The sequence below is a fragment of the Thamnophis sirtalis genome, unplaced genomic scaffold (genome assembly GCF_051295495.1).
Source record: "Thamnophis sirtalis isolate CommonGarterSnake01/CBP01778 unplaced genomic scaffold, rThaSir2_p1.2 scaffold_3, whole genome shotgun sequence".
NCBI lineage: Eukaryota > Metazoa > Chordata > Lepidosauria > Squamata > Natricidae > Thamnophis > Thamnophis sirtalis.
This window is the reverse complement of record NW_028261383.1, coordinates 102853115-102876657: the sequence shown is the minus strand read 5'-3', so window position 1 is coordinate 102876657 and position 23543 is coordinate 102853115. Positions and strand designations below refer to the sequence as shown.

General features: G+C 39.9%; 1 protein-coding gene across 1 annotated transcript in view; it reads left to right on the top strand.

The window, feature by feature from the left end:
* STK10 (serine/threonine kinase 10) overlaps positions 1-23543 on the top strand; it is an 88762-nt gene that overhangs the window by 13222 nt on the left and 51997 nt on the right. Inside the window, exon 2 of the mRNA XM_087709627.1 lies at positions 17161-17325. Coding sequence (XP_087565753.1) covers positions 17161-17325 — 165 coding nt within the window. The remainder of the gene's footprint in view (positions 1-17160; positions 17326-23543) is intronic.

The following is a 23543-nucleotide window of genomic DNA, read 5'->3' as shown; positions in this document are numbered from 1 at the left end:
CTTTCCCTGGTTTGAGTTGTGAGCCGCCCTGAGTCCCCTTCGGGGGAAAAGGGCGGCATATAAATAAAATCAACAACAACAAATAAAATCAACAACAAAACAATAATAACAAGAGATTAATGCCATTGTATTTGAGTTTATCTATGAAAGCATTATTATTATATTCTGGGGGAAAGTGGTAGGTTATATTTCCCGACCGGGTTAAATTATATCATAGTATAGCAATAACAATAGCACGTAGACTTAGATACTGTTTCATAGTGCTTTACATCACTCTCTAAGTGGTTTACAGGGTCAGCATATTGCTGCCAGCAGTCTGGGTCCTCATATTATGACCATGGAAGGCTGAGTAAATCTTAAGCCGGTCAGGTTTGAATTCCTGGCAGTAGATAGTTAGCCTGAAATACTGATGAGAGAATAAATGGGGAACTCATCAAATTTGCAGATGACACCAAGCTGGCAGGAATAGCCAACACTCCAGAAGATAGGCTTAAGATACAGAAGGATCTTGACAAACTTGAACATTGAGCACTATCTAATAAAATGAAATTCAATGGTGAAAAGTAAGGTTCTACATTTAGGCAACAAAAACTAAATGCACAGATACAGTATACGGTAGGTGGTACCTTGCTCAATAGTAGTGAGAGGGATCTTGGAATCCTAGTGGACAACCATTTAAATATGAGCCAGCAGTGTGCAGCAGCTGCCAAAAAAGCCAACGTAGTTCTAGGCTACATAAACAGAGGGATAGAATCAAGATCATGTGAAGTGTTAATGCCACTGTATAATGCCTTGGTAAGGCCACACTCAGAATACTGCATTCAGTTTTGGTTGCCACGATGTAGAAAAGATGTGGAGACTCTAGAAAGAGTGCAGAGAAGAGCAACAAAGATGATTGGGGGACTAGAGACTAAAACATATGAAGAACGGTTGCAGGAACTGGGTATGTGTAGTTTAATGAAAGGAAGGACTAGGGGAGACATGATAGTAGTGTTCCAATATCTCAGGGGTTGCCACAAAGAAGAGGGAGTCAAACTATTCTCCAAGGCACCTGAGGGCAGAACAAGAAGCAATGAGTGGAAACTAATCAAGGAGAGAAGCAACTTAGAACTGAAGAGACATTTCCTGACAGTTAGAACAATTAATCAGTGGAACAGCTTGCCTCCAGAAGTTGTGAATGCCCCAAGACTGGAAGTCTTTAAGAAGATGTTGGATAGCCATTTGTCTGAAACAATATAGGGTTTCCTGCCTAGGCAGGGGGTTGGACTAGAAGACCTCCAAGGTCCCTTCCAACTCTGCTATTGTATATTGTAAAAAAATGATTTTACCGCATTAGATGTGTGAATGCAAATTGTTAGAGGCAAAGTCTCAGTGGCAGTAGGAGCTATAAGTTTACATATTCTAACCTCCACATGAGCATCTTGCCTTTGGCATTTTAGGAAGAATCTTTTAAAGCAGAGCTTCCTTCCTTGACAGATGTACTATAAATCATGTGACAATTCAGAAGGAAGGCATGGGTAGAGGGGAGGGGGAAGAACATGTTTTGACCCTGCACCTGGATTCTTGTGCAATCCAGCTTTAGTACTTCTGCATTTTTCAATATTCTTTCTTCTTTTACTGGCATCTAGACAAGTCTTCCACCTTGGGCAATTCAGTTGGATTGCAACTCTTCCTTTTTTTCTCCCCTCTTCGCATTAATGGACAGTTTCTGTTCCTCACCAGAACACATTCTGATTGGCATATTAACAGAAAATATGTGGCTGCCCTTCCGCATTAGGAATGTCTTCTTCTGAATGCTCCTATTCTGATATATCTCTTGGGATTTACTAAGAAATTTCTATAAGTAACCATTCTTTTCCTGGGCAATGTATGTACCACCTCTGTGTTCTTACACTTACACTTACTGTGTTCTTACAGTTACTGCTAGGTGACCAAATCCTCCATGTAACCAAGAAGCCAAAACCTACTAAAATATGTTTCTTTACTATCAAAAAACTAGGTTGTAATACCTTCTCTTGTTTTATCTTACACAGTTTTCCACATTCACCCCATGCTTTTATCATATGACAAAAACAGGTTTTCTTAATTATTAGTGACAGTCTCCATATTGCTCTTGACGAAGTCCTTAACTTCAGAATCCCTCTTCTTGCTTCAACTGTAAATGTAAACATTCAAAGTTATGATCTGGTTCTGGGTGAGAACGTTCTGTGTTTATTAAGCAAAAGAATGAAGAAACTTGACAACTGCTGTTGGAAGTTGGAGCTTTTAACCCTTTATATCTAAGTTACATTGTGATCTTATACCTAATGAAAGCTGTTGGAACAGTCAGGGCACTTTTAAAAATGGAGAGGGGTAGGAATAATCTGTTTTGCAACACGATATTATGTGCTCTAAGTAACTGAACTTTTAAGATTGAAAAATCAAATATATATACCAAACATGTGGAACAAGTAAGTGCTTTATTGCAGTTTTATTGCAGGTCATAAATTTAATTAGTGATACAAACACAACCAAACCCATATTGTGAGACAAAGTAATACATTCTAAAATCTTCAGCAGGAAAGTATAAAATGGTTAAGTCTGCCTTATGCTTATCTATTGTTTTACTGTAGTGCCATATTTGTAAATAAAGACCAATAACAATTCATGGCCAAGGAAATTCCCTACCACTTGTCTACATTTCCCAAGCAATAAGATGATATATATACATGGGTCTCCAGGACAAAGATAAAGATAAGAAATTATGAATCACTAAGCAACCCATAAAAATACATGATAGATATTTCCCCCAGTGTATACTAAGACTGGTTCTCATAAACGCAAAATAATTTTTGCTTCGAAATCATGCCTCTTAGAGATGTGCTCATTTTGAAATTATGCTAAAAATGCACTTCAGACTTTGTTAATGTGTGAGAAAACCACCTCCCTGTTATATACAAAGAAGAGCAATCCTTTTACACAACTCTGAAAATAATTGGTGGTGCTGCTTTAATAGCCACATGATGTATAACTTTAACAAGTAGACTATTTAAAGTTTTCAGCTTGTTCAGAAACCTGCAAAAAGCTGGGCTTTTTAATGATTGTCATAGCCATGCATATTTCTTCAAAGTCTGGTGTACTTAAGAATTATTTTCATGATGTGTGCATTCCTCATTGGCATTGTTTTGAATCAGAATTTGATTAACAATTTTGAGAACCAGTTATTACTGACTAGACTGAGAGGAAATCTATGTAGACATAGCTTCAGGACCATAAATCTTGACAACTGATGTAATGATTTTAAGTTTTGTGCAATGTTAGATGGGCATTGTTCCCTGATTCGATCAGAGCAGGCCCATCAATATACTTAATGAGAAACTACTCTGGTAGCAATGCCTTAGTTAGTCTGAAAATGAATTTATTTTCATGTTTATCTTTAGTTGTTTGAAAACTTACGTGTGCTCCTTCCAGTAATGAATCATACTTACAATCCTACTTCTTTTTTGAAAGAACTCGTATAGATTCTCAGTAGCCTGTTGAAGCATGATGAGTTCCTGGGGGATAGTGTGCAACATTCCCCAACCTATCCGATTGTTGTGTGCCATTCAAAATTGCCTTTGTGAGAAGGGCAGCTATAAAATTTGTTAAACAAACAACAAACATACCTACGCCCTCCAGATGTGTTAGGATCAGAACTCCCATGGTAATAGCTATGCTGGCTTAGAATGTAAGAGCCATTCACGTTCACTTAATATGAAAGTTGGCTCTTCTAATATTTTTTCTTAAAACAGAACAGTTGGGTTTTACAATTCATTGGGCATTAGGTAGTCAATATTTGTGGTAATTGGGCAATCACCACCTGCATTTGCAATACGTCTATAGGTTTCTGAAATCAAGTGAAAAATGCTCTCTATAATGTTGAACTGCTACAATATTTTTGCAGGTTTCAGATAAGAGGAGAGAAGAAAAACTTGCTTAATTTTCCAGGCTGTTCACAATAGGCATGTGGCTAAGAATTGATTTTTTAATAAAGCATTCCTTTATTTTTAACTGGGGGTGGGTACCAAGGACTGTTTAAAGCCCGTTAGACAAAAGCAACAAAAAAGTGGGATTTAAAGTTCTTCAAAATGCTGTTGATAATTACTTAATCATAATGGTTACCGTTTTCTTCATCCACTCACAATCTTCAGGCAGGTATTTTCAGTTCACTACAAAAGTCTACAAAGTTTTTGTGTAGTAAACTGAGTAAACACAAGATTTGAAAACATACATCTGACTGAAGACTTTAACAAGAAAGCTTGCCACATTGCTACATATTTCTAATTGAAACAGTATTCAACTTGATGTCTTTGTTGCCAGCTGACTGCACAAGAAGTGTATGCAATGACCAACACAGGACCATTGAAAACTTTAAGAATGTTTCATATCACCGATACCAAAACTCTGAGCAAACTCATACCTTGTTTTTATTTAAGCCTCTTTCCCTTCAAAAATACAACTCAACATTTCAAAATGGGGAGAAAAAAGAACGCACCGGGAACCTCTGTGTTTCACTTTAATATACATTGTGTGACTTTGATACAGAGGAAACTGTTTGGCAGAAACCATCATATTTCATATTGCCCTGAGAATCCTTTGTTTGGCTTATTTAAGGGAAGGTGAAATTATTGGAATTCTGACTTGGTTCATTCCAGCATCCTCATGAATTAAGCAGATCGTTCAGGGGTGTCAAAATTGTATCATCACATCATCGTCACATGATGTATTGTGACTTTTTTCCCCTTTGCTAACTCGGGGTAGGTGGGTGTGGCCAGCGTGTAACGCATCTGGCCCGCGGGCCCCGAGTTTGATACCCCAAAGATAGTGGGTTCCCATGTTTTATATCACCATTCTGAATTATGATGTTAAGGGGCAGCACCACAATAGTAAATGAATGTGAGATTGCTGCTGACCTAATATTAGCTTTGTCCTCAACATATGCATATTATAACAAACAAAAGAGAAACTTGAGCGATTCTCCAAAGATATGTGGCATGTTTAATACTTCAGAATTACTCTTTCATGTAAAATTCCTAATTACTGTTCCAGGTTTTTACTCTATATACCTGTTTTTTTACTTGGTGGTGAGGGAAAAATAGAACATTGGGTAGATACTGGGAGATTGTGAATATAGGATTTTGGTCTCATCTTCCTAGAGCTATTAGTGTTCTAAATAAAAGTTTGTTTGCCTGAATCATTGTTTCACATCCTCTGAAAGATGGCCCCTCCAGTTACTGAGTAAAGCTGAAAAGTGATTTTGTAATTTCCGCTGCTATTGTTCAATGTATAATTGTTTCTGTTGCAACATCTCTCTCTCTCTCTCTTCTCTCTTCTCTCTCTCTCTCTCTCTCTCTCTCTCTCTCTCTCTCTCTCCCACCCTCCCTCTCTCTTTATATATGTGTATAAATATCTATAAAAGAAAGAGGTGGGGTTGGGTGGGAATGGAGAGAGGATTTTGGCAGGATGTGTGGATTGATTCCCTCCCCCTTTAATAGTGAGAAAAGCTAATTCCTACCCACTTACCCCCTAGTGCTGTGGAATCCAGATCATTGTCCTTTCTGAACATAGGCCAGCAGTTCTGACTATAATACAGAAAAGAAAAGCAGCCAAAAATAAAGCCGCCTCACTCTTTTTGTCTAAAAGTCAGAAGTGTGTTTGTAGTTCTAGTAGTTTCCTAGATTTTTAAAAGTCAGTACTGTTAGTTGGCCTCTAAGAGGCTGGTGCACCAAAAGACTGGGCATGGTTGATATCTAAAGTCAGGTTCATGTGAAACTAGAGATGAAGGCAAATATACGTGACCCAGGATAATATTGTGGGATCCTATCTGGGACAGTACTGTATAGTATAAATCTTTATTACAATCAAAGACCAGTAACTCCAGGATCCTATCTGGGTTGGTCCCTGTGACCAGAGGCTTAGTCTTCTGAGCTTTCATATTCATGTTGGAGCCCATCCTCATCGAAATTCTCTGTAGCAGAACGCATATAGCTATTCAAATTATTTTTCAGTAATATATTTGCAACAGAGGAACAATTTGTCCTCTTGCTTTGGGTAGGAAATGGATACACACTTCCTACTTAACCGTATTTGTTGAGATGGGAAGCACCTCCCTTGGAAATGCCATACTGTGCAATGTTTTCACAGCATTGTACACACCTAAATCTGCAAAATGCTCAAAGGTGCAACTAGACCTTCTTCTGCATGGCTGCTCTGAATTTACCTTCACTTCTCACCTGCTCTGAATTCACTTCCAGTGACAATACTGATATCTGATTCTTTTAACTCTGTACCTTTGTATCCCCCATTTAAGGTTATTTAAATTATTGGGCACAATGCATTGTTGAAATAAATTTTGTGCAATTGCACTTGTGGTACATCCTTCAATGTCTCTAATGCATCCAAGCAAAAAATATGCCCGTTTGAATTCTGGCTCAACAACCAGAAAACCAAGTAGGGATTTTCACTGATTAATTGTTCTCATTGTCAGAACATTTCTCCTTAGTTTTTGGTTGGATCTTTCCTTGATATGTCCATCTGTTACTTCTTGTCCTGCCTTCAAGTGCTTTGGAGAATGGGCCCCTCTTCTCTGTGACAGCTCCTCAAATATTATCATGTCACCCCTAGTCCTTCTCTTTGTTAGACTAAATATATTCAGTTCCTGCAAACTGTTCATCTCATATGTTTTAGCCTCCAGCCCCTAATCATATTTGTTGCTCTTCTCTGTATTCTTTCTAGAGTCTTAGAATCTTTTTTGTAACATGATAACCAAAACTGGATGCAATATTTTAGGAGGACAGGTCCTCTTGAAGAAATCCATACCTGATGCCAATAGTCAAAATTCAATGAAATGGTTTCTTTTTCAGAATGACATGGAATAAGTTAATATATTGTTATTCTTTAGTCCTCCCAAATGTTTTTAATAATAATATTTATAATATTATTTAATATAAATAATATTTAGAATATATGACCAATATAATTCTTGTACCCAAAATTTGTGAAAGAATATAGAAGTTTGCCTTAGCGTGTTCAAACCTTCAGTTTTTAAAATTATGAGTCTATTAGTAGATAAAACAATAAGTTTTGAAGAAGTAGAAACCGTTGGTAGTTATGCTATGTCAGAAAATAAAAGTGCATATTGCTCTAAAGGAAAACCATTTATGCAATGACTCTTCCTGTTTTTTTTCCTGTTTTGTTCAGCTCTTTTTCTAAAAGCTAGAACATGTAGAAAAGTCTTTTTTTATATTCCAAAGTTTTAATGGTTATAATATTAGATAAATGATCATTCTAGTAGTTTATTTTTTAATGTTTTTGTTATATATTTTCCTTTATAATACATCACATTTTCAATTTTACAATTAGTCCATCTCTTTCCATCTCTTTCCTTCTCCTTCCCTCCCTTTCCTTCTCCCCTCCCTACTTCCCTCTCTTCCCTTTTCCTCTCCTCTCCTCTTCTCCCCTCTCCTTCCCTTTCTCTTCTCCTACCCCCTCCCTCTCTTCTTCTGTCTCCTTCCTTCTCCTCTTCCCCAAGCCTTTCTCCCCTCTTCTCCTCCACTCCACTTCCCTCTCTCCCTTCATCTCTCCACTTCTCTTTCCTTCCATCTTTTTCTTTTCATTGTTGTATATAAATTTCTATTTGTCATGTAGAAAAGCCTTAAGTCAAGAAAACATAGCTCCATTTTATTATCATATTGATACTTTTTTTAGTTCTGAATTTATTTTTGTTGACTTACTTTACTGACAGAATTAAGAGATCCTGTATTTCTTAGAGGGCCTTCATGTCTATTACTAATTGCTTCATATATGTGTGGGGTGTTTGTGTGTATAATTCAAGTTATAAGTGTATATACCAAGTCATATATTGACATTTAATAAATGTACTAAATTTGATAATTTTATGAGTAAATGTTAGGAATAAGCAGAACTATCCACAATGCATGTAATGTTCTTAGTGCAACAAAGAGAATTTAAATGAGTAAAGAATAATATGGGAAAAAATGACTACTTCAATCCTTTTTAGTGTATTTCAGGAAACAAATGAGAAAAGAAAATGTTGTATCTCTAACCCTGAACTCCGCTTCAGTTCAAGGCAATAATTCCTAACTTTGAGTCACCAGTGTTAAAGACTGATTTGATTTGATTTGATTTATATCTTGGATTCCTTCCTTGAACTCAAGGTTATACAAACAGAATTCTCTTCTGCATTTTCCCCCAAGTCAGTTGTGTTGTGACATTGGTGGGGTTGACAGTGATTGATCCAAGGCTGCCCACTGTGTTCTATGGATGAAGCTGACCTTGAAACTCCCCAGCTAGTCCTGTGCTTAATTTACCAGGTTGGTTATCAATTGCTGTTATATCTGACCATTTGCCACATTGGCTGGAGAGGACAGGATGTCATTCAACAGAATCTAGAGATGAAAGACAGCACTTAAAGACTCATGTTTGTTAGCAATAGCAATAGCAGTTAGATTTATATACCGCTTCATAGGGCTTTCAGCCCTCTCTAAGCGGTTTACAGTCAGCATATCGCCCCCACAGTCTGGGTCCTCATTTCACCCACCTCGGAAGGATGGAAGGCTGAGTCAACCTTGAGCCGGTGAGATTAGAACCGCTGAACTGCAGATAACAGTCAACTGAAGTGGCCTGCAGTACTGCACCCCAACCACTGCGCCACCTCGGCTCTAACTTACCCAACTTGTATCTCTGTCTCTTGATAACGCAGTAATTTACAATTCATAAATGGAAAATCAGAACAGTCTCTTTGTAAAGGTGGCATATTGAGCAAGTAGGTTTTAAAAACACATTTGTGTCAGTGTCTTATTTTAAGTACAAATTACTGAGTTTGCAGACAAGTGATCAATATAATGTATTTCTACTTGGCACAGAAGAGGAAGTCATGTCTGACCAGAGCGACTATCAAATCTAATCATGCAGGAAATTCATTAGATCATTTCAATAAGCTGAACATTTTCATCCCTTTCTGAGTTCAGATTTAGAAGAAGCCAGGTTGCACCCCAAACACAGTATAAGGCTTCTTCTCTCACCATTAACGTTACGTTCTTATGTTGTGGATGATTTCCAGCAAGTTCAGTCTCAAAGGAAGCTTTTCCTAAGAGTTCTCTGAAAGCAAACTTTGTAAACCACAGAAAGGAAAGAGCCACATCTCTTATAAGAGGCTCACAGTTTCTCACAAGTGAAAGTTTGTTAATATCAGCTCACCAAATTGTTCAGTTCACAGGACAGCCTTCTGCTAAGGTGAGCTGTGCCAGAGAGGCAGGCAAATCTTGAGCAATTTGCAGCTAATTCTCACAGATATGCTTTCTCTTACATTTGCTAAAAATATACGGTTACTTTTTTTAATAAAACTTTGTTAAGTTTCAAAAGAAATTAAAATACAAAAGAATTATATTTAACCTGCATACTAGTAGCATAACCGAGTCTTTGACTGTGAGTATATATGTAGGTACCAAAGTACCACCAAAAACACAGAAATCCCATAATATATGAATGAAGTCTTTATACAGGACTTCGTGCAAACAGAAAAACAAACAGTGAGGATGAAACATGATTCCTGAACACAGAATTAATACTTGGTGTTTGGGAGTGTCCAGGATTGAAAGCTGACTGGGAAAGGGAATGGCTTTGGGTATCCTGGAAGGTGGCAGGACTGAAGAGAACTCTGAAGATGAACACTCAATGTTATAACATAATCCTGCAGTTGTCACTTGTTTACATATGTATGGATGCGCCTTGTTTGAGTGTCTTGACTCTTCAATTGAACACAATAGTTCATTACTACTTTATTTTTTTATTTTTCAATATTTACTAATTACATTTGGATAACAACCAGGGGTGGGTTCCTGCCAGTTCTAACCTCTTCTATAGAAGAGGTTCCACAAATCTACAGTGCCATTTAGAACCGATTCCAGCTCTCGCCCCCCGTCGATCCGTACATCAAGATGAAGAGCGAGAGGAGGAATTCTGGGACTTGAAGTCCACAGGTCTTAAAGCTGTCAAGTTTGAACACCTCTGGAGTTTTTTTTCTCTAAAGGGTTAAGGGTGGAAGGGTCTTGTAACTTGACAGCTTTAAGACTTGCGTGCTTCAAATGTCAGTTTCTGAGCCAACATTTTGGTTGCTAAGCAAGAGCGTTGTTAAGTGAGTTTCACCACATTTTACTAGTTGGCCATGCACACCCAGTCACATGGCTGGCAAGCCGGTCACATGGTTGGCAAGCCACTCCCACCCAGTCACATGGCCGGCGAGCCACTCCCAGAATGCGGGCCACACCTACAGAAGAGGTTCTAAAAAAATTTGAAACCCACCACTGATAGCAACCCATTTTACCAAAAGAGACTTGGGGCAACACACAACAGATAAAATTCACAAATATAAAAATGACAGATTTTTAAAAAATGTAAAAAGAGATTTGCATTAAGCAAGAAAATCAGATAAAAAACCAAGTACAATAAAGGTTCTCTCATTCCTAAAAAAAAGGAGGGGACGGTAGTTGTTTTAATAACTTTCCATCTGAAATGAAAGGAAGTTTGCTTCCTGATAGAGGCTAGCACAGAACAAGCCAAGGCGTGCATGAGAACATTGCAATGGTTGAGTCTTGCTTCATGGAATGAGTTTTTAAAAGTATGCCTATAACAATGAAAAAGCCATACATAAAGATAGTTCACCAGGTGAAAGATTTCATTTCTTTATATAGAGAAAGAGAAAGGGGGGGGGGGTAGAGAGAGATAATTTTTCAATGTAGTAAAATTATACAAAAATAAAAGTAAATCAAAAGTCAAATATAAAAAGGAAATAAGAAAGAAAAGAAAGCATACAACTATCAATTACTTGATGTCGTCTATCAAGTAAGTGTCATCTTTAATTTCTCCCCATCCTCTTCACCCTTTTTGAAATCATGAATTCAATCTTTTTTTACTTTCAGCAAAAAGTCCACATAAGATTTGTAATCTTTCATTACATTGCCATTTTTTTCCCTCTGACTGGTGAAAGTTTCCATTTCTGCTCTAGCTGTTGTGCATCATACTCCATGTGTTATGAAACCATTTCCATACTGCAGTGAACAGATGGAAGATGAAGAAATGTAATATATTTGTAAATCCTTTAGAAAGCATACTGAGAATAACCTTTGAGTGTTGTACTTTGCTCTGAGGGCAAGATGTATCACATCAGTTTGTTGACTTAATATATAACTTCAGTTATCTGTGTTTCTAGTTTTCACCCTTTCACAAATTTAGAAATAGTGATAGAAACATTCTACTGCTAGACAATCAGAATAACTGAATTGAATTCACGATCAGGCAGCAAAGTTTCTGTCACGGTAAATGTTCTTACGCAGGGACGTGCACTCACTAGAGGCAGGGGAGGCAGGGCCTCACCAGTCTCCTCAGGAAAGGAAGGAATTTTAAAGATTTTTTTTAAATAATTAAGGCCGAGCTAGTTGCTACCAGACTTCAACTCACAGTGATTTGGAGTGTATATAGTGTTTAAGTATAGGAGGAGGCCAGAGAACTCGGGGCCTCCTTTGCATAAGGATTTTTTGGCAGCATTCTGCTCCCTCTTCCAAGCCCCGAGTGGCCAGCCTTTTGCCTCCATGGCTCGCTCTCCAGCCTTGTCCGGGCTCCTCCTCGGCAGGCCTGCCGGAGCTCTGGAACAAAAAGTGGTGGGAGCGGAATGATGTCCTCTATTGCCGGAAAGTCCGGGGAGGGAAGCGGGGCTGGCCCGTTTCCTCCTGGGACTGCTGGGAGAGGGAACCGGGGCTCGTGGAGACTCGCTCGTAGCCGGCTTCTCTGGAGCGGAGGGTGGGGGCGATAGAAGCGGAGCGGATCATCTTGCCGCTGCGGGCCTGGCTTGCGGAGTGCCAAAAGGGGAGGGGGCCTCTTGGAACACCCCCCACCCCTCTTCGCCTTTCGCCTCCACGGCTCTCGCTCCAACCTGCTGCCGGGGGGGGGGGGTTTGCCTCACCAGCCAGAAGCTTCACCGCACGTCACTGTTCATACAGTTTCTTTTTCCTCTCGATTCCCATTCCACAAATGATCTCCTTTTGCTCTCTAGTTACTGCTTTAGAAATAACTGGGAAATTAGAATTATGAAATATGTTATAATTAGCAGGCATTAAAAGGCATGTACTATTAACTATTAACATATTTGATTTTGCCCTCTGTTATCTGGCAAATAAGATTTGTTGCAAATATGAGTTTGGAAAATATAAGGGATGAGTAAACAAGTAACGGAGTAATGGGGTAGGACAGTGATGGTTAACCTTTTCTGGATCAAGTGGCCAAAACATGCACCTGAACCCCTAAAATGCAATTTGTGTGCAACCCCTTCACATGCATCTTGCACCCTGTGCATGTGTGTGGGGCTCTCCCACAAGCGCCCCACTCCCATGCATTCATGCGTGCACATCACATGCCCCCTGCATGCATGTGCATCCCACACATGAGACCCACCCCCAAACATGCACACATACCCCCCTCCACGTGACCCCCCACACACATGCATGGCAGAGACCCAATGACAAGCTGGCTGGTGGGAGGCATTGCACACATGTGCAGTGGAGCTGAACAGACTTGACTTACTTGACTTAAGTCTTTAGCGTCGGTACGGCATCGCCAATCCCTTCGCTGTAGAGTCGCATGCATCCCGGAACGGGATCCATGATTCTAGGCTAAGTACTACTTGAGCTCGCTGGGCCCAAGAGTCGACAGAGCCCCTTCTGTTGGAAACGGTGGGCACCTCGAGAAGGCAGGGGTTGTCTTGATAATGAGAAGCTGTATTTTCGTGTCAATTATCCTTGCCCACCAGCAATGGTGGGCAAGCTGAACTGGGGCAACAGAGACGGCGCTGCGTGCTACCTGTCGCACGCGTGCCATAGGGTTGCCATTATGGGGTAGGGTGTCAGAAGACAGAGTTGAGAATGAACACAAAACATAAATCTCTCTCTGTCTTGTGAGTTTTGTTGCTTGACTCAACAGCTGCTTTCTTCCCCTGCAGAGTATCAATCCATTTACTGTCCAGGGACAGGATTCTGCAATATTTTTTCATACCAAACGCCGTTCTTGATCTTTGTGTGACATGGTTCAAAAATTAGTGGATTCAGATAGACTGAAAAATACATTTGTTTCATTTTATTTACCTTTTGATACATCAAAATAACTTTGGGAAGTCCCTAAGTGTTAACTGCTGACTCATGAGGATTGGAGTTTCAGGCTGTATATGCTGTTATCAGCTTGTATAATCTCTTCATAAAAGTGCTAGCAAGAGTTGCTTAAAAGGAAAGCGAAACTGACAAAAGGTCAAGATTTGTTTAATCTCTTGTTAAGAATATGAATCTGTTGTTTTTTTTCCTGGCTTAACAAAAGACGATTTTGAAAAACTGATTTAGGATGCTATCTGAGCACAGTTCCTACAGTCATGCCAACATATAATCCAGAAAAGGTGTTGTACAGTATTTGGACGGTTATCAATAAGGTTAGGTCCTTATTATAGTGGTTCTCTTATAGTTGGTGCCTAACCAGTATCATTGGGATCTTTTTAAAAAAAGAAAGCCAGTTGTCTTGGGACAACCACAACCTGGATGATTGAGAATCTCCCTATACACTAGGAGAGTGGTGGCTAAACTTTTTGTTGTTGCTTGCCAAAAGCGTGCACTCCAGAAGTCGTATTCAGCAGGTTCTGACCAGTTCTGGAGAACCTGTAGTGGAAATTTTTAGTAGTTAAATACCATCTCTGACAGGCTCCATCCCCATCTACTCTCTGCCTCCTGAGTCCCAGCTGATCGGAAGAAAATGGGGATTTTGCATTAACTTTCCCCTGCCATGCCCATCAAGTCACACCCACCATGCCATGCTTATAGAACCGGTAGTAAAAAAAATTGTATTCTACCACTGGTGCATGTGTTGATAATGCAATGCACGTATGACACACACACCCTCCATGTGCATGTGTGAGCAACCCCCGATGGTCCCCCTGCATGCACACTTATTTCCTGCATGCGCTCTGCCCCCCCCCAATGCATGCACAGCACAGACCCAAAAACCAGCTGGCTGGCAGAAGGCACACATGCATGTGCATGAAGCTGAGCTGGGGTGACTGCTCTTGTGCCTTCAGAGATGACTCTGCGTGCTACCTGTGGCATGCGTGCCATAGGTTCGCCATCACGGTAATGGGATCTTAGTTTGTTTCCTCCAGTTGGAAACTCTTGTACTTCTTAATATGACTTGTCATTTGGTGGTAGTTCTGTGATGAGTAGAACTGTGCTCTGCTACTCCAAGCCAATAGTTCTGCACCTTGTGGCGAGAGAGAGCAGATCTTTCTACCATTTGGTGCACACAGTTTCCTGTACTAAGTTCCACACAGTAAGCCTGAGTATTTCCCGGTGCTTTCTAATCTTTTGTTTTGCTAGCGCAAACTACACTTCTCTAAAAAGGAGTTACAATAACATTTTAAAAAGAAAATAACATTATTTGCTTTTCTCTCTCTCCCCACCTTGCCCTTCCCTTTTTAGAAAGAGATGAGATGATGCAAGGGTACAAACTCGGCTTCTGCCTCCAAAATGCAGTTTATTAAACAGCACTAGAAAATCATAGTAGCCAACATATTCCTGGATTTCCAATGTTGTCCTCACTCAAGCACACCTTGAATGTTTATGTTGGACACAAATGCCATTATAAACTATCTGTGAAGATATTATAAACAGAAATCTAAAAAGAGAAGGCAATAATGTAGACAACAAGCCCTTAGAATTTTCCAGTGAAGCTCATTCAGGCCACAACACTCGTCACCCGATGTGGGCTTTGCAGAAGATTCGGGATGGAAAGTACCGCCACGTCTCTTCAAGTAAAGAGAGAGTTATATATTACATTTAGAGTATTAGACAAAGATGGGGAGCATATGGTCTTGTGCTGTACTTAAGTAGATTGATTACGTTTATTCAGTAAGGCTGTTACTATCTTAGCTATTCATCTGTTTGTATATGTGTACCTCTGTTTATCACAAAAAGCTTGTCCTAAGTATCTCTTTTTGTCAACTGGAGAAAAACTGTGGATGATGTGTGTAATCAGTGAGTGATTGTTCCTATGTCTTGGCAGATTACCTGGATACCGACCTGGGAAATGAGGCAGTCTAGAGAAACTCAACCAGGACTTTATGCATTGCCCTCTCTTGCTTGGCACATTCCTCATTTCTGCAAATAGAATAGAATAGAATAGAATTCTTTATTGGCCAAGTGTGATTGGACACACAAGGAATTTGTCTTTGGTGTATATGCTCTCCATGTACATAAAGAGAACAAAATACATTCATCAAGAACAAAAAGATACAACATTTAGTGATAGTCAAGGTTACTAATAAGCTATCAAATCATATTAGGAAACAAATGAAAACAATATAAATTGAAAGATACAAGCAAAATGGTTATAATAATATGTTGGAAGAGATAGATACTAGGAAGGAAGAGAGTAGTAGTAGTAGTAGTAGTAGTAGTAGTAGTAGTAGTAGTAGTATTTTGGCCAATTAAGAGTGATAGCCTTGGGAACTGGGTTCAGATGATCAAGGAAGCAGAACCAGATATCATTGTCTAGGTTGTATAGGAGGACCAATGCTGTTCAGGACTGTTTTCAAAAAGCTTTCAGAACTGATGTTAAAACTTTATAGAGACTGCTGGGCTTTGCCTGGCTTAGTTGACCGTATTCAAATCAGTAATGAGATCTAGTTCAGTTTTCCTCTAACCTGTTTCCCCCAAAATAAAGACCTCCTCGGATAATAAGTCCAATCAGGCTTTTGAGCACATGCTCTAAAATAAGCCCTCCCCTGAAAATAATCCCTCCCCAAAAATATTGCAACACAGTAGCAGCCATGAGGTTACCATGCTTGCTACCTCCTGTACCTCAAAAATAATAAGACCTCTCTGAAAATAAGGCCAAGCACTTATTTCAGGGGTCAAAAGAAAATAAGACCCTGTTTTATTTTCAGGGAAACAAACTTATCAACTTTAAGACTTGAGGACTTCATTTTCCAGAATTCACCAGCCAGCATGGGTGGCTGAAGAATTCTGGGAGTTGATGTCCGCAAGGCTTAAAGTTGCCAGGTTTGGAGAACCATGCTCTGAGAATCTGATATCCTGTATCAGTCTCTAGCTAATCGAGACAGCAGCATTTGGAAAACAGCGTACTAAAAGAGTTCATTTGTCCATTTTTGGTTAAGAAATGAAGTGCCAGATGTAGAAGAGGTAAAGTATTAGAGTCTGTCTGATAGAGACCCAAGTTTGCTTAATTTAAACTACTTCAGTATTTGTCACCCTTCAAATCAACTCAAGCTACCTAAAGAAGTTTATAAAAAGAGAATTACTCCATATAACTTGAAGAGCTCTACATTTTCAGCTTACATTTACAATATTTGGACAACAGGTGATAATCATTTTGCCCATATATCTTTGATCCATCCTGCTTTAAGTTGTTAAAATACTCCGAGCCATTACATTACCACCATTTGCTCCACAGCGCCACTTCCTACTTTGGATGTTCTGATAGGCTTTGAACAACCTGCCCATTTATGAATTGTTTACAATTGTTTAAACTGGAGATACATCCAGTTTAATCTTAAGGTTCACATATAATGCCTGCTGGTAAATGAGCTGCAAACATTCTTACATATACAAATGTAAGTACATCTAAGTACATATGCAGATTTGAATACATGCAACTTTTAACTGCTTAGCAACTTGGTCAGAAACTTAATGTAGGAATCTGTCTCATCCTATAAGATACTCAACTATGGTTTAGACTATGTTCCACATGTGCAAAAATGGTAATTTATAATATCATACCAATGGCTTTGACAAAAAGATGCATTTACCTTTTCCCTGTAATCCTTCAACATGATAGTTGCTTAGTGATGGGTTTCAGATGGAGCTGCCTTCAGATTTAATAAAATAATATTTGATTGCTGCCTTGTTTGTGTAGTTAATTTGATTAATTCCCATAATTGCATATATGTTTTGACCTTTCATGACACATTTTAGTATGTTCTCATGTACCAATTACACCAGGGTTATTATTTAATACAATAATCACAACCCAAAATTGTTCTTGTCACACAATGTTCCTTTTGCTTATATATTACAGGCCATAAACAGAGAGTCCAGAGCCTTAGCTGCTGCCAAAGTTATTGAGACCAAAAGTGAAGATGAGCTTGAAGATTATATTGTGGAAATAGAGATTCTTGCTACTTGTGATCACCCACACATTGTAAAACTGCTAGGATCCTTTTATTACGACAGCAAACTATGGGTAAGAGGACTCTATAATGCAGCACTCTTCTTTTTCCAGGTTATTATATTTATTCAAGAATGTTAACATCTTTTGAGTGTACAAGATTGTGCACAAGCAGGTATTTGCCAACTATGTGTAGCTTGGTCTTCTTGAAGCTATTTATTGAATAGGCAAAGGTAAAGGTTCCCCTCGCACCTATGTGCTAGTTGATCCCAACTCTAGGGGTTGGTACTCATCTCCGTTTCAAAGCCAAAGAGCCAGCGCTGTCCGAAGACGTCTCCGTGGTCATGTGGCCAGCATGACTAAATGCCGAAGGCGCACGGAATGCTGTTACCTTCCCACCAAAGGTGGTTCCTATTTTTCTACTTACATTTTTACATGCTTTCGAACTGCTAGGTTGGCAGAAGCTGGGAAAAGTAATGCTGGTACAAGCTGGGACAAATTAATGGGAGCTTACTCAGTTACGCGGTGCTAGGGATTTGAACCGCCAAACTGCCGACTTTGCTGATTGACAAGCTCAGCATCTTAGCCACTGAGCCACCATTATATGAATACCTTCAAATAATATTTTGCTTATCACATTTTTTCCATAAATACAGCTAAAGTTGTTATGTGGAGTTCATATTTGCTTGTGGTCCTGCTCCATACCATTAATCTGAATTTGCACTGAGACAGACCTTCCTTTTGTACATCTAGTGTTTCAGAGCCTCCTATTCTTACAAATCTCTATAGAACAACCAGAAATGTATCTTTTTTGGTAGCTGAACTTTACTTTATTCAAAGGGATGAAACTCTGGTGGGCTCAGACTTTGAATTGTTAACCAGATTGTAAGTTCTGACTAAATGCTCAAGATCAAAATGTTCGCAAGATCTTTAGCTTACAACAAGGATCATCCTTCACAGGTTAGTAGTTGGGACTTTCTAATTGGATGATTGTTCAATCAACAGAAGTTTCTTCTTTTGAACTTTATTGCAGCAAAATGTTCAGTGAAATTTCTAGTACACAGAAGACAGATTCTACATTGCAACAGGAACCTTGGCAACTAGGATAAGAACAAAATCAATCTTCTGTAACAGTTATTTGTTTAAAAGCACTAAATTGCACTCTTCTTAAGTAGAGAAAAGTTGCAAGATATGTCAAGGCAAGAAACCTCCCAAGTTCACATGAATATAACTGAAAATAAAATTTGGAGATTTGGGGTGGGAGTTAGTCATATAGGGCTTTGGGGAGGAAGACATTTAACAGCAGGAATGAAGTGGGCTCTTTGGAAAGACTAATGATTCACAAACCATCCACCCTCATTTGACCACCTTCCATTTCGATTCTGAAAACTTTTTGTTAGAAAGAACTTCAACATGTTTAAACAAATGCTCTGTTGTTCTGGATTTCTTTAACGCGGTAACGTTTAGCATGTTTCTCCTTTCTCTAAAATGACTGACATTCTGAGCTGGGGTGCAGTTGGGAGTTCATTTTCATTTCATTTCATTTTGCTTTATTTGTATGCCGCCCTTTTCCCTGAAAGGGACTCAGGGCGGCTCACAACTCAAGGGAGGGGGAAAACAGACAAGTTACAAAATATAAAAACCATACACAATTAAAAAGCACAACAATCATACCATTCGAAGTGGGGCTGCAAGTCTTTAGCCCCAGGCCTGTCGGAACAGCCAGGTTTTAAGGGCTATGCGGAAGGCCTAGAGGGTGGTGAGGGTACGAATCTCCACGGGGAGTTCGTTCCAAAGGGTCGGAGCAGCCACAGAGAAGACCCTCCTCCGGGTAGTCGCCAGTCGACACTGGCCGGCTGATGGAATTCGGAGGAGGCCTAGTCTGTGGGATCTTATTGGTCTAGTGGAGGTAATTGGCAGTAGGCGGTCTCTCAAGTACCCAGATCCAATACCATGAAGGGCTTTGTAGGTGACAACTAGCACCTTGAAGCGTACCCGGAGATCAACAGGCAGCCAGTGCAGCTCGCGGAGGATAGGTGTTACGTGGGTGAATCGAGGCGCACCCACGATCGCTCGCGCGGCTGCATTCTGGACAAGCTGAAGTCGCCGAATACTCTTCAAGGGCAGCCCCATGTAGAGCACGTTGCAGTACTCCAGCCTAGAGGTCACAAGGGCATGAGTGACTGTTGTGAGAGCCTCCCGGTTCAGGTAGGGACGCAACTGGTGCACCAGGCGAACCTGGGCAAATGCCCCCCTGGTCACAGCTGACAAATGGTGTTCAAAAGTCAGCTGTGGGTCCAGGAGGACTCCCAAGTTGCGGACCCTATCTGAGGGGCGTACTATTTGACCCCCCAGCCTGAGAGATGGAACACTTGGCCAATTAGTAGGAGGGAAGCACAGCAGCCATTCGGTCTTATCTGGATTGAGTACAAGCTTGTTAACCCCCATCCAGTCCCTAACAGCCTCAAGGCCCTGGCTCATCACGTCCATCGCTTCATTGAGTTGGCACGGGGCGGACAGATACAGCTGTGTATCATCCACATACTGGTGGTATTTTATCCCGTGCCGTCGAATGATCTCACCCAGCGGTTTCATGTAGATATTAAAGAGGAGGGGGGACAGGACCGAACCCTGCGGCACCCCATACGTTAGGGGCCTAGGGGTCGATCTCTGCCCTCCGACTAACACCGACTGCGACCTGTCCGAGAGGTAAGAGGAGAACCACCATAAGACAGTGCCTCCCACCCCCACCTCCCGCAGTCGTCGCAGAAGGATACCATGGTCGATGGTATCGAAAGCCGCGGAGAGGTCAAGGAGTACTAGGATGGAGGCATGACCTCCATCCCTGGCTCTCCAGAGATCATCGAGTTGTCTAAAAGCTAAAGATAATGGAGCAGAGACACGCAAATTCTTGTTCACTCAATTTTTTATTAGTTGTGTTTTTTTTCTTGCTCCTAACCGGGGACTATCCTTGTCCAATGGTTTCCATATTTTGAGTCCTATGCTATCTCTGTGAGCTGCTTTTGCTCAGTTTTGAACCAGATTTCCATTTTTGAAGATTTTTCTGATGTATTTTTATTTTGTCATAACTTGTTAGGTTTAATATATCTTCCCTGGTCCAAAAAACTCTTTATTATAATATCCATCATATCCAGTGATTGAAATTCTTGAGCTCTATTTCTTTTTCAGTTATTTTAGCTGCCTTGCTTGAAATCATTTCACGCATAACCCTCTCTAGTGCTGTTTCTCTGCAGGTATGAATATTTCACCATAGTACGGAAATCCTAACAGAGTGTTTTTTAAAGTCAATATGCATCCTAACTGTGATGTTCATATTGCAGCTTTCCCTCTAAAAAGATTAGTATTGTACATGAATACAAGTTCCAGCTGCCATCACTTACACAATTTAAATTGAATTAAATACCTCGGTGGAAGTGGAATATATGTGATCATCGCTTATAGTTTCACAACCTTGGCAACTTTAAGATGGGTGGACTTCAACAAGCACCAACTGGGGAATTCCGGGGGTTGAAATCCACCCATTTAAAAGTTGCTGTGATTATGAACGAGTTGGAGTCCCAATAACAGACAAATGGACAACATCCCCTATTGGATTTTCTGCAACTGTTTCTCCTGTGTCAGGTTTAGTTTACAGAAGTGGAACTTCAGGAACTGAAAGGCTAAAGTGCAGGCATGCGCTAAGAAGGGAGGGACTTTTCAGTTCTGTGGAGTTTTCCAGATGTCTCTAAATGATTTTTGAAAAGTTCAAAAAGGCAACTAAGCTTGACACACAAGTTCTGCCATGTGTCTCATGAGCCCAAAGCTTCAATCCTCTATGATATGTTTGGTTAATACGAACTGTTTTAAAAGAAACTGATTAAATTAGTGAATTATTAAAATTAAAATACTCAATTTGTTGTTTAAAATATTTTTCTGGATTGAAGTGGATATCCATTCTGTGTAGGCATCCCTCAGTTTAGAAATGTATTTGCAATATAATAAAATAATGAGCCCTCAGTTAAGATGTTGATTGCCAAATGAAGGTTCAAAGAAACACAGTTTATACGCAAATAATAATTAAAATGTTAAAGCAGCCTCCCCAAAGGTGAGGTCATAAATGAATACTATACAGATAGACCTCATTTAGCAACCATAATTGGGACAAGCAACTTGATCATTGAGTAAAGTAACTGCTTTGAAGTGAAACCATGACCGGCATTATGGTCTTACTTCAGCTTTGTTTTACAGACCTGCATTGATCACAGTTACTTTTTCATCACTGTCATATCTGTGAACTATCACTGTCTGATCACTAAATGAAAACTACCTATACCACCCTCCCTACATCAATATTATGAATAATAAGTTCAACCCTATAACCGACAATGCTATATTCCTGAATTTATTTATTGCAATAAAGGAAGAAAGCGACATTTGGAAGGTGTTTAAATTAGTCCTCAAGGCTGAGTAATTTTATTAGCTGAGCATATGAGTTGGCCAGAATTAAAAGTATGAACTGTTGGTCCTTCATACCATAGTTTGGAACTACTGCAGTGGCAAACATGGTTTAGGACAAAGTTTGTGTCATTAGATATTGAAGATGGTTTATATGTGTTTGGAAACCCAGATGGATATAATCTTCAGATTTAGACTGCAGTGCTAGATGTATTATTTTCTATTATTTTCCCCATCCACCTGGGACTGTTTCCACATTCTCTTCCGCCTATAACTTGCTACTTGGGCTCAAGGGGTGACATTCCTAGTTTGCTGTATTTCCTAGTGTTATTGTGTTTGTTTGTTCAGTAAAAATAAGGCATTATGCTTTACATGCTGGTGAATGGTACTCTTGTATTGCAGAAGAATGATAGCAAAATGGAAGCAATCTGTTTCCCCAGGGAGTTAGCTATTTAAATTCCACCTACTGAATACTTGCATGCCAGACAAGCTGTTGACATTTAACTTCCCCCACCCCCCAATTAGAATGTCTTTAGATTCTCTGAAGTTACCCAAAAAGTGTGATGGTTTTATGAGATCACACAGATGCCTAGAAAGTGTGGGGAAGGCATTTGACATTTCTGCCAGACTCAGTTCCTGTTCAGTGACAATGAGGCAGGGATTAGTGACCCAGAGCAGTGGAAAAAAGATCTCCTCCCTGTTTACGCTATCAATCACATTAGACATGGGAATTTTTACAGTCAGATAGTCGGGCATTGCTAGGCATTTGAAAGATATAGGACAGAAGTCTACCAGTAAATTCTGGAAATAACAAAATGTGTTCAGAGTTGCTGCTCAATTCCTCCCCTTTCCCTACAAATACACCTAGAGATCTCCAGGTTTTGGAAACTTAAAAAGTTAAGACTGCCCATCTCTCAAATAGCTATTGCATTTCACATATAAATGCAGAGACGGGGGGGGGGGGAGAGAAAAACACAGTCTCCTAGAGACAATTTAGGACCCAGAAATAGTGGGGCACAAAGATTCAGAGGAAGAAAACAAAATTGTAATCTTCTCTGAAGGTAGTTATCATTCTTTCCTCTTTCCCTTTACTCTTCCTCTCACCAGCATTTAAACTGCTTTCTAAATCCTTTTTGGAGATCATATTTCCTTTCAGCCTCTTTTCAGATGCTCCATCACAAAATAGGAAAAATAGAATAGCTTTCACCTCTGTGGTGTGTAATGAGTAGATCAAGTCTTTCCCATTTCTCTTATGGGACAGATCATTGACCACAGATGAGTTTGCAGAGTTGTTACAGCAGGGCTTGTCAAACTCGCAGCCCACGGGCCGGATGCCTCACATGTTGGCCACACCCATGTCTGGTTTAGTGAAGGGAGGGAATCGCGATAGGTCATGTGACACTGCCATGACGACGCGAGTTTGACACGCCTGTGTTACAGGATCAGTCCATTTCGATTTTAGAGAGCGTAGTTCTACATCCACTCTTTCAAACCAAAATCTTCCTGATCTTTTTACTTTATACTTCCCCTGCCAAACTGCATTTCATCTTTGTTTTTAATAAGCACTTTGTACCAGAAAAGCAGATTGTCTTCTGTTGTATGAAACCATTATTTTCTTTCTTTTTTTTGTCTCTCTCTCAAGTGCCAGTGTTGTGGAAAAAGACCACACATGGCAACAAATTATGAGTGGGGTTATCTTAGTGTAGGCCACACAGTAGGTTCTTGTCATTGTTATACCAATTCATCTTGTGGGTGACCCACCCTTTGGGGAACAGGTTGTAAGGATAGTAGACACCAAAACTATTATAGTCCCTTCACCTAACTCCAAGTCTTCCCCA